Source organism: Neolamprologus brichardi, chromosome 6 (genome assembly GCF_056152115.1).
Source record: "Neolamprologus brichardi isolate AB-2024 chromosome 6, ASM5615211v1, whole genome shotgun sequence".
NCBI lineage: Eukaryota > Metazoa > Chordata > Actinopteri > Cichliformes > Cichlidae > Neolamprologus > Neolamprologus brichardi.
In genome coordinates, this window is record NC_142109.1 from 24,131,896 (window position 1) to 24,144,392 (window position 12,497).

The 12,497-nt window shown below is 39.1% G+C and overlaps 1 protein-coding gene across 5 annotated transcripts in view; it reads left to right on the forward strand.

The window, feature by feature from the left end:
• The window catches only part of prkcaa (protein kinase C, alpha, a), a 137,612-nt gene extending 128,525 nt beyond the window's left edge, over positions 1–9,087 (forward strand). For all 5 annotated transcript variants that reach the window (XM_035906238.2, XM_006787517.3, XM_035906240.2 and 2 more), the window contains one exon: positions 3,540–9,087. In XM_035906238.2, the coding sequence (XP_035762131.1) occupies positions 3,540–3,704 (165 nt within the window). In that variant the 3' untranslated portion in view covers positions 3,705–9,087. The remainder of the gene's footprint in view (positions 1–3,539) is intronic.
• The last annotated feature ends 3,410 nt before the right edge of the window (positions 9,088–12,497 follow it).

Consider the following 12,497-nt stretch of genomic DNA (forward strand, 5'->3'; position numbering starts at 1 on the left):
GCGCGTCTGTATGTGTGCAGTGAGAGAGGGAGGGAGATTAAAGATGAGAGAAAGTAGGTCAAAAACCCATGTAGGACACTGTGTCACTATGTATGAGAGGATGTATCAGCAGCATCATAGCCTTGGTCTCACCAAATCAAGGTTGGTTGAATCACATAGTAAAAAATAGGAGTTGTAAGACCAGCCTTGTGCTTTTCCAGCAGAGCATGTTTGTGCGCCTAAAAAGTCACAAAAACACTAAGACCATGTTTCCAAGACAGTGGGTCAAAAGTTAATGTTCTCGTTTTGTTCTTTATTTTCTTATATTCTATACAGAATATGGTATTTTCTCATCAAAGTCCTTTACTTGGAGTGTGACAGTCTGACACCAGGAGCTAAACTGTTTACTCGGCACTCGGTGCTGCGAGGGGTAAAAACAACACTAACCACTGTCACAGTGGTTTCTGTTGACAAAAAGGGGGAGAAAAAAGCTCCCATATGCTTTACGTACACACTGGTTAGAGTATTGCTTGAGAGCAGAAGCCTCATGTCACAAGGAGTTTTGTGATCTAGAAAGGAACATCTTGGTGCTGGAGATTGTCGTTGGAGGTCAGAGTTAAAAATGTGCTGCTTCACTTCAGCGATGGATTGCCGGTGATGGATAGAAGAAGACAAGTGGGCAGCAGAGACGCAGCGGTTGAAGGATGCTAGCGATTACCCATCAGGTGCCCGCTGTGTGCGAAGCAGAAAATTCCCACCACACACGCAGACAAAGAGTCACATCTTGATGTGTGTCTTTGCCCTCTATCTACTCTGACAGGGTGGTGATGGCTTAGAGCGAATGTCACCTGTCAGTGACAACAGTCGCAATCAAAAACCTCACACACAAACACACGCCTCTTAGAAACAGCAGTGTCTTATGTTTTCATCGTATGTTGTGTTCACATCACCTGGCACGCTCTGTCTAGCCTCCTCAAAAAAATAGTAAAGAGAAAATAAAAATAGAAATGTCTGCAACTTCATACTTGTGTGTGTTTACTTGACAAACAAAGACAGACATACCTTAACACACACACATAAAAACAAGGAATTTCCTGTATGCACAGTGACAGTGATGGCAATTTAAGCATGCATAGACTTAGGCAGACACCGTTATCTTGTTTGTGAATGGAATATAGGACAACAGCGAAAAAGGTCAGTTAGTCAAGAGTTTCAAGTCCAGGTGACAGTCAGTCGTGGGCTTCAAATGCCCAGATACTAATAATTAAAACTGATTGAAAGGGGCTGAAAACTAGGGGAAGAGAGTATATAGTGGCTGGCCAAGCTGAAATTGCTGGTGTTCAGTGGTCATAGCGTTTACAATCCAGAGAAGGGACAGATGCTGTGATGGTGGAGATTGATGTCTGCTAGGCTGTTTTGAAGTGATGGGTGAAGCACAAGTCAGTGCATGCCAAGAGGAGTTTGCTAAGCAGAGGACAAAATCAAGCTTAAGATGTCACCACTTGGCTAAGTAGCTGGATATAAACATGTTTTCTCTGAAAAGGTTTAGCAGGTTTCATTATTGTGTTATAAATACTCTCCAAACAAACTATTTTTACGTACAAATTTACTTACTCATTAAATATTTTCCCTTTATTCAAACAGCCTTTTCAGTTTATTGCATCATTGATTGTTTTTGTATAACAGCAGAACTAAAGGCGCTGCGGTTGCTGTCATCCTTTCTTTCTCTTCATGTTCTGTGTTAGAGTGTCATGGAGTTTGGCAGAGTGTGTTATGCTATCAGTCAGCTGCAGAAGTAATAATTTGTGAATCGAGTATGAACATTTATCAAGTTGTTCACTAAGTTACTAGAGTATGAGCATATGTGTATTTGGGAATTTGTGCATCCACATAGATGAAGTCTGTGTGTGGGTGGACTAGCAAATGAGGATAGAGAAGGATTTTGTTTTCTTTTTCCTTACTGAGGACAAGGAATAATCATTCTATTTTCATTAAACAAGATAATATTTTAAAATTATTCTAAGAAATTATCAATTTGTCTGATTTCTTTACCGTTTTACCAACCCCAGCTGGGCTGGTTAAGAGAAACTTGGACACTGAGATAACCAATCACCCATACACCCTTACCTAGGGCTAATTTAGTATGACAATGATTGTGGGAGAAAGCAGGAGTTTCTAAATGAAAACAGGGAGAACAGCCTACTAGGAGCTTTGAACCATGAGCCTTTGGGTTTTGAGGTGCAGCGCTAACCACTGTACCACCCTACCACCCTTGGCTTTAATTATTACCTTGAGGGTGAAATTTTAAACCTGTACTTGGAGATTGAATTGAACAAACCTTGTAGAGACTTGATCATGACAAATAAAATATTGTTTCGTTTCTGTTTCTTTGCCTTTGGTACCATGGCATGCTTGTGGTTGGAAGCCACACTCCTGAACAGACAATTACAGTGGAATACGCATAACTATGAATGGCATACACAGAAACATTACTAGAAAACACTGAACACTGTAAAATAGATTTTTTTACATTTATTATAAATTTTGTCTGAAGAAAAACAAGCAACTCCTGTCATATCGCTGTAATTATATATACTAAAATATATATATATACATATTTACACTGCACTTCTAAAAACAGTTTTTATTTTTTCCATTCGATGTGAAGAGCAACAAAATGATATGCACACCGACGTCTGCATACATGCAAGTTCTTCCTTTGCTGAGGAATTCTGTGAAGCATTACTGCATCTATCGCATGACGTGATCTTACTGAGTGTCCCCTCAACTCACGAGCATGAACACTTGACGGCGCCCGTTCTATATTGCACCCCACTCATGAATATAGTAATTAACCCCTCTGTGACCTTGTTGCACCTCGATGATGTTGTCATTCTTGTTGAAGGAATAACTTTCTTCTTCTGTAACATAATTAGCTGAAGCCAAAACAAGGGCTTTGCATTGCAGCAGGTTTTCAGAGTTTTTGGAAATGGAGTGTGGCTTATCCTGGAGGTCCTGATACGATTTCCTCTCATAGAATCAGTTCACAGTTTGTTTGTTTGAAACTGCGTTGCCGTTTCACAGCTGTGCCGATGTTGGTTCAGTATTCAGATGGGTGCGTTGTGATTCAGGTGAGCAAGATGTGGAGCATGTAATCTACATGGGGGGCAGGTTAAAGCAGGCGTATTTATAGTTGTTGCCTGTTGCACATTGTCAAAATACCCAGGCTAGTGCAATATTATTCTGCGATATGACTGGCGAAGACGATAGTAGCAACGAATGATGTTGGACAACGACTATGATGAGTGTGTCCTGTGCTTTGGGCGCATTGGTGCAAAATTAGTAGTTAAAAACAAATCCTGCTGAATGCAGTGGCTGCTGCCTACAAAAAATTGCTGTGTACTTGCCTTTTAAAGAGATGCAGTGTGCACACTCCTGCCTGTGCTCCACAATTTCTTGTCTGCCCTGTAGAGTCAATCTACTTGCAATTTTCAAATCATTTTCCACACCTAACGTCTAAACGGCTCCCTCTTCTCTGCTTTCTCTTTGTTTTTTTACAGTGCGGCAAAGGAGCGGAGAACTTTGACAAGTTCTTCACACGCACCCAGCCCCAGCTCACACCGCCAGATGAGCTGGTTATTGCCAACATTGACCAGGCCGAGTTCGCAGGGTTCTCTTTCATCAACCCCCAGTTTGTACACCCGTCGCTCAACAACAGCGAATGAGAAGGATGGGAAAACCTCTGTGAGGAACCTTTCTGCTCATTGCTACGCATTTAAACCAACCACCCACCTAACATCTGACTACCATTCAATCCTAATGTGTTGGTGTTATTCCTAAGCAGGATTCTAGGGCATGCACAATTTGCCAGTATATATTATGGATTGGAGAGGCTGTATTTGTCTACAATTTAAGAAATGTATTTCTCTGCGTATAAATCTCAATGGATTGAAGTTATATTCTACAGAAATAATTGGCAGGTTGTAAATTCTATCTACTTGGATAATCACAGTATGGATATTATGTGATAATCTGAGAAACACTCGTTAGGCAGTGTAGATGCTATAGCCAAATATGAAGGAGAGGCGGTGCAGGCGTTTAAACAGCACCTTGTTGTTCAATGTTTCCTGTATAATGTTTACAGTTTTTCTCTCCTTTGATTTCATGGTGGTGGTGTAAAATGAAATGTTTTTACAAATTGGTTCTAGCCAGTCTCAACTTCCAGTGTGTGTGTAGCAAGCCAACTGAAGGATTTACGGTGAGGTTCTAAAACATATGCAGCCTGTAAACTCATAGGTATCAAAGTGTTGCGTCATTTTGGCAACAAGTTCACTTGGCTTTACTATTATCAGCCACTTTGACCTGATTGTAACAAAAAATAATAGTGTAAGCTCCCAATCCCTTGTCCTTATTAAGCTTCAGCTTGTATACTTTCCTTGTCAATGATTTTGTGGACAGTATGCGGACACACAAGTTTAACAGTGGCAGTCTTGTTAACCTACCTTGAAATCAAACCGTTTACAGTTTGTCATAGTCTAACACTTTTTAGAGTTAATCACCGTTTTGTCCCATGCTACACCCACAGAGCCTCACATTGGTCTTAAATGTTGTAACAGAGACTGTAAAGAAATTTTCAGTTGCTGAACACATGACATTTTGTATCAGTGTGCATTAACCATAAAATGTTTTATTGAATATGGTGTCATCAGCTTAAAAGCTGATAAAACACTGAAGTTCGATGAGGAAATTTGATATCAAATTTGAAATCCTTTCACGTTGCGTTGCTGTAATGAGAACAAACTTGTCTTTCATTTGGAGTCTGCATAGCCATTATTAGTTAAATCAGTTTTTGTTTTGGGGGTTTTGTTTTTACTGTTTTTACAGATTTGATCTCACTCTCATACCGTATTTTTCCATTATAGCAGAATAATATTTTAATGTACTTAAAACTGGTGTGTATCTCATCTGTAAATAATTGCAAGTTCTTTAAAAAAAAGAAAAGAAAAGAAAGTATAGCAAGTTACAGTTTTATACCAACACCTGAATGTGCTTTTATTACATCAGTTAGATAAGCCAATATTTGTATGTTAAAAGCCCAGTACAGATCAGCACTGTAACAGTTTCTTTAACAGAGTCCACATTTAGAAAGTTGTGAAACATTTGTTCTACTCTTTGTCTGAATTATATAAAATTCTTCTTTAAAAAAAAAAATTTTTTTTGAGCGATTTTGACTGCAAATTGTGTGTTGATTGGATACACGTCTGGCTGTTGACCGTCCCTTTGCATCTGCATGCTGTTGGTAGACATCATTCATGCACGTGATACATTATGGTAAATGCTGCATGCTAAAAAAGTACAAAACTCCAAAGAATAACAATGTCACAGTAATCAAAATCGTGGTTTACAGTAAGTACAGATCCACCTTAATGTTTTTACTGGTTTCTTAAAGAATGGTGACCGTGATTAGCTTAACTACATGCTGGCTAAAAAAAATCCTACTGATAGCACTTCACTGTTAATGGAACAAGTTGTCAAAATGTTAGTAGTAATGTCTCAAACTGCTCCTGCTTGCTCTGATTCTGTATGTGCTGTTTAATACAAACTGTACTTTTTTCTTTCTTTTTTTTTTTTTACAAAAATGCTCTATTTCCATCCCAATTCGCCTACACAGCTCCAAACAATCCCACATTCAGCTTGTTTGTAGGTCTTGCCTTGTGAGTGTTAAACAGTCAAAAGATTAGATAGTAAAAACAACTCCTTTCTCCTCTCTTACACCTTTTCCTTTACCTCAATCGAAAATGTCATAAAGTCAGGAAAAAAGGTTAAGGATAATCTGTAGGGACTTAGAGAAACAACAGTGGTGCTAGGAGAATGTTATCTCCACTAGCAGTTCATCTTAGAGAGACCACATCTGAAGTATGTAGGCTGTATAAATGTGGATAAACCAGTAAAAGGTGTTACTTCATTACCAAGGTTGGATTTGTTCAATCCTACGAGTTTAACATATTGTTGAAATTTCAAAACACGTAATTGTATTAGGAGGTTTATGGACAACACAGCAATGATTTGCAAGTGGTCTGCATCCCTTAGCAGCAATGTTGATTGTTAGCTTTCGAGATTTCTTTAGTAAAGGATTCTCTAGTATATTATATGCCAAAGTAGATAAGAAAGGTTTAAATAACCGGTCAAAAGATAATTTCACCAAAAACCAGATTTAAGGTGGGCCGTTACACATCCCTGCCAATTATTATCGCTGCTTAACTGAGAAAACTAGTCAGCTGTCTCAGTCATTCAGTGCAGATAGATTGGTGATTGTGAAAACAAGCATCAAGAACAACAGTGATTTGCCAAAAGAATGCAGATCACAGGATTTGAATGCTATCGAATAGACATTTATTATAACATAAATGTAAATACATCTAGTAATAGCAGATAGACTTAAATTGCTTTTTAAATTCTTTCATGAGACCTAGTCGCTGTCACAGGGCTTAGATCAGTGCTGTCTTCTGTAGAAGCTTGATATACTGCATATATATTGTATAGATATATATATGCACGCGTATACACTTTATGTCCTCATGCTCCTTTTGCCTTTACCTAAGAGAATTTGGAACACAGAGTCCAGATCTTTGGTGAGTTTTGGCTTAGACACTCTGATAATTGGTAGATCAGTGGGACCACACGCTCTCTAGTGTCTCATGAATGTTTATTATAATCTTAATGTTGTGTTGTTGTTGCTTTTTTTTCCTTTTTGTTTTTTTTTGCTCTCATTTTTTTTGTTGTCAGTTTTATTTCTCTAGCATCTGCACAATTCAGGAATGTTTCACAGGATATATCTCAATATCATACTGCAAAGCTTATATCTAACTGACATAGATAGGATAGATATTGTTTGAATGTAACTGAACTTAATATTTTGTCAGTATTTTTGTCCAATCTCTCCTAGTTTGTTTCCCATCTGATGCATTTGCATGTGCCAAACCTGGAAAACACCGGAATTTGAATATTGCAGCGTCGCACTAGCTGCGGTCACCAAAACAACTTTGTGTGGCAGCTTCTAAAGGCATACGCTGCTGTACAGTCAGTTGGCCACATTACAGTAGCATGCTAACACGAGTATACCAGTGCACATTGTGTCAGTACACTTAACAATGCCAGTCGGTTTGATAATCAACTTATCCTGCACGTTGTTCCCTTTGGGCAGAACATTTCATTTGGTAGAGCGTTTGATATTCACAGTGAATTTCAGAGAAATGAGAGAAAATATTCCTTGTACATACTCAGAGTTTGCTCAGCAGCAGTCTTGCCCTTGTCTAAACCTAACTTGCACCTCTGTATGTGACAAGTGCTGACTTAATAGCCTAGCTTCATCCCTTTAATAGAATCTCTGTTGACTTGCTGTGTTTTCAAAATGTCAAGTCACAGTCGGTGTGGGCATAAAGATTATTCCTCCCTTGTGTGCCTTTCCCAGCTTGTACACCTATACTGTACATATTCTTTTTACTCTTTGTCTACCGTGCTCTAACCTGAAGTCTCTTTTCCATTTTTACTTCATATCACAACTCAGCGTCTCAGATCTTAATGTTAAATGTGTTTTCAAACTAGGTAATTAATAAAAATAATAATAATAATTCACACGAATGTAATTTTAAAGGGTTTTTTGTCACTGTCACAACAACCTTTAACTGTCTAAAGATTTTAAACTGGATTCATTCTTGCGTGTCTCCTACCTTTACCTCCCTGTGCCTATTTATGACTGTACAACATGGCGAATTAATTAAATATTCTGTATCAAAAATATCAAAAGATTACGCTTGTTGATGGATGAGTGAAGAAAGAATGAACAGGTGATTAATTGGGTTAAGCCGAAATGGATGACAGGAGAAATGATAATTGCTCGTTTTGAAGAACAACCCCTGTGCCTCATCATATTGAACCGTCCCTCCTTTGTCCTCTCTTTGAATCAATCTGTAGTTCCTTCCTCAGTGCCTGGGGCATGTAAATCCATTCCTCATTGATAGTGTCCCCCACCTTTTAAATCCTAGGGTAGTGGTTATTGTATCACTTTGTGAGTCTGCACGTGTCATCAAGACTAAATGTGGTCCTGGGGACACCTACTGTAGTGGGAACTACCACAAAAGCAGGTGAACACAGTAACATCACAACTTTACAGGCATGTAGTTGGGATCAAACGCAGTTGTGGTCTAAACCATAAGTTCCCAAAAAAAGATTAGAAGTAGGGGGGCAAGAGGCCCAGTGGCCCCGTCTGTTATTACGCCCCTATCAAACAGTCTTTTGTATTGTATATGTATTTGTAAATCACCATATGAAGCATCGTATTTGGTGTAAAAACTCAATACTTTCCTCTATGGGACTAGTCCTACAACTCCTTGGTGCTGTAGCTGGTTTGATCCCATCACAAGTTGGTCTCTAGTTTCTAGTTCACGCAATTCACTCAACAGAGACGACATCAGCCCAAGACTTTTCAGTTCTCTCTGGGTTTGACTAATGCACCACAGGAAAGAAATTAGCCAAAAGTATTTGTTCTTTTACATTTTTTACATGTCCTCAACTTTTTTAATTTAGTTAGGGTTAGGTTTAAAGATATGGTCATACAGCTGTTTCAAGATTTTATTTTAATTTATAGATTTTAATTAGTACTTCTGTCAGTCCTTTTCTGTGGATGAATCTGGTATGACGTCTTCTTTGTAGTTAGTCATCACTCTGCTGTTTCCTGCTCGATTTGAATTAAGAGAGTTTTAAGTAAACTATCCTCTTGGCCAATCAGAGCATAAGATCAGTGATGTGCAAGAATGCCTTATATCTTAGTCCACAGTGTAACCAGTTCTCCCACTTTCCTCTGTTCAGTTATAATCTCTGCACCCCTGTCCTGTACATAAATGACTTAAATTAGATATCTACATAGACTGTAAAAGAAAGAACATATTGTATTTTGCAAATGGTGTATGTTTGTTATTTTTTTTCCCTTGTCAGCCTGAAACCTTTAAAATGAGTCTGAGCTACTTACCTTGTAATTGATTGTGTCATTTGTACCTAATGTATGATAATGCAAATAAAAAAAGCAAAATGAGGTCCATACTTACACAAGTGAATGTTTTTGTTACTGGCTTCTTTCAAACTTTGCATGAACTGTGTGTTATTTCAAAATGCAATGTATTGTTGAGGTTTAGTTTATGTTTCTCCTGAGATGGAACACAAGCATGTTAGTCTATTTTGAGCAATGTGTCATTGGTGTCACATGATGTGTCTCTCACACACACACGCGCGCACACATAAAATTGATACTGACCAATTTAGACAAAGTTTGAACTGAGTGTTGTTGGTGAGTCTGTGGCTTAATTTAATTTTTATATTTCCATCTTCTTTGTGTGTGTGTGTGTGTGTGTATGTGTGTATGTGTATATATATATATATATATATATAAATAAATAAAATCAATCAGTCCAACATCTAATGTGCTGCAATACATATTTCTGAATTTTTACCTGCATTCATCCATTTAGCTTGAAATGTATTAGGATGATTATATTCTGCACAGATGGAGGACATGTGACTTTATTGAGCTGAAGTCCGGATGAAGGAAGAGGGTTGTTATTGATGGAAGACATAGTGTGGTAGTCACTGCTGTCACGAGTAATCAGTGTTGACTTAGACTGAAGAGCATTACAGATGTGCCACAGCTGAGGGACACCGCACGATCTTTAGATGTAGTGCAGATTAGGTTTTTGGTGCACCTGGGGCTTTACTTTTCTACCAGAAAGGGATTAATGTAGAGCCCATTAGCATGTTTGAGGACTACGCTGACATTTCAGAAGCATAGCATGATTGCCACCTAATCAAATACCTGTCAGAATATCAGATTTTTGTTTTCATGAAACACACCAGCATCCATAGTGCTTACTGTTATAGATTGTGATGTCATATTTGTTGTTTCTCACACACTAGCATATTTTCTCTTTGACATGACAGTATAAGCTTGACATGCCTCTTTAGTGTAGTCTAAACAAAATGTAACATTTGACATGTACCTTGTGCCAATTTAAAGAAAGCAGCAAAACAAAAGAGAGTAACCATCTCAGTGTTCATTGTGAGCTAATCTTCTTAATCTTAGAAAGAAACAAAGACAAGTGAAAACAGGTTGCAAGCATTTCTTACTGCTGCCTCCATTATAATATTGATCCCTGAACAGTTTTCCACTAATTTCTTTCAACCTTGACCAAGACAGAGGACAATCCTTTATCTTGTTAATCGCAAAACTTGAGCTCATATTATTCTCAACCCACTTGATAGCTTTCATCTATCTTACTGAAATTTTCTTAAATGAGAGCCCATAATTACTATAGCTCGTTGCTGGCAGGCAGCCAATGTCCTAAGTGGTGGCTTAGAGTAATAAGAAGAGGCCAGGATTTTACAACAAACTGAGCCTGGTTTTATTCAGTTTTCAATCCTTGCTCTACAGCTCTTGAATCTCATTGTTGAGCCCGTCACACTGCAAATCTGACCTAAATATGACAACGTGAGTCTGAAAGGGAATCATTTCATTTTGTTTTCTTTAATATGACTTAAAGTATATTAAATGAATCCAAATTGTATTTATTTATTCTGCCCTGGGTTGTAATAGAGAAAAGGACGATATTGTTTGGGTATACAGGGTTTTGAGACAATGCTTAGCTGCCATCTGATCGTCCTGCAGTATGTTTAGTGTTGGACCCAGCTGGTGTGTGAACTTTTGTTATGTTTCAGTCTATTGGTTTCTCTCATTCTCTATTTTACACACACACACACACACATATGAGAATTGCTCTAGCTGTAGAGCAGATACATTACTATTACTGCCTGATACACATTTGTATCTTTGTGATTAATGACTAAGAAAGAGTGCATTACTGAAGCTGACTGATTTATGTTTGCTTTACATACATAAAAAATGAAGAATGAATAAAAAAGGATGATGCTGAGCATTTCTGAATTTAGATTCTGTTTGAAAGCAGAAAAAAAAAATTATGCACTTTAATGATGAGACATATATTTATATATACATATATATATATATATATATATATAAAACACCCAGCACGCCCCTGCGGGCAGTTTATCCTTCAAGCTCGGGTCCTCTACCAGAGGCCTGGGAGCTTGAGGGTCCTGCGCAGTATCTTAGCTGTTCCCAGGACTGCGCTCTTCTGGACAGAGATCTCCGATGTTATTCCCGGGATCTGCTGGAGCCACTCGCCTAGCTTGGGAGTCACCGCACCTAGTGCTCCGATTACAACGGGGACCACCGTTACCTTCACCCTCCACATCCTCTCTAGCTCTTCTCTGAACCCTTGGTATTTCTCCAGCTTCTCGTGTTCCTTCTTCCTGATATTGCTGTCATTCGGAACCGCTACATCGATCACTACGGCCGTCTTCTTCTGTTTGTCTACCACCACTATGTCTGGTTGGTTAGCCACCACCATTTTGTCCGTCTGTATCTGGAAGTCCCACAGGATCTTAGCTCGGTCATTCTCCACCACCCTTGGGGGCATTTCCCATTTTGACCTCGGGACTTCTAGGTTATACTCGACACAGATGTTCCTGTACACTATGCCGGCCACTTGGTTATGGCGTTCCATGTACGCCTTGCCTGCTAGCATCTTGCACCCTGCTGTTATGTGCTGGATTGTCTCTGGGGCATCTTTACACAGCCTGCACCTGGGGTCTTGCCTGGTGTGATAGACCCCAGCCTCTATGGATCTTGTACTCAGAGCTTGTTCTTGTGCTGCCATGATTAGTGCCTCTGTGCTATCTTTCAGTCCAGCTTTGTCCAGCCACTGGTAGGATTTCTGGATATCAGCCACCTCCTCTATCTGCCGGTGGTACATACCGTGCAGGGGCCTGTCCTTCCATGATGGTTCCTCGTCTCCCTCCTCTTTCTTGGGTTTCTGCTGCCTGAGGTATTCACTGAGCACGCTGTCAGTTGGGGCCATCTTCGTGATGTATTCTTGGATGTTCGTTGTCTCATCCTGGACTGTGGTGCTGACACTCACCAGTCCCCGGCCCCCTTCCTTCCGCTTAGCGTACAGCCTCAGGGTGCTGGACTTGGGGTATATATATATATATATATATATACATATAGCCTTATTAAACAAGAAGAAATGGAAAATAGAAAGAGAAGGGGCCTGTCTGGCTTCCGGTAGAGCCAGAGAGTGGTTATGTACAAGGCCGAGTCAGAGCACAGCTGATGACAGCTCATTGTTCACTCCTGTGATCAGTTGTGGTTGTTAGTCATCTGGGAGTGATTAGCATGCTTGTATATGACTGTATGAATATCCACGTATATAAGTGCTAAATTCAGTCTTACAAGAACCCAACAGATTAGTGCTTTGCCACACTATCACATTAAAAATTATTACTGAATAAGCTTCATGAGTACATTGAATAAGTTTCATACTTTTTGAATTCTTTTTTCATCGATTTAAGCAATCACACAAAGCTCCTAATCTCATGTGGAAACACGT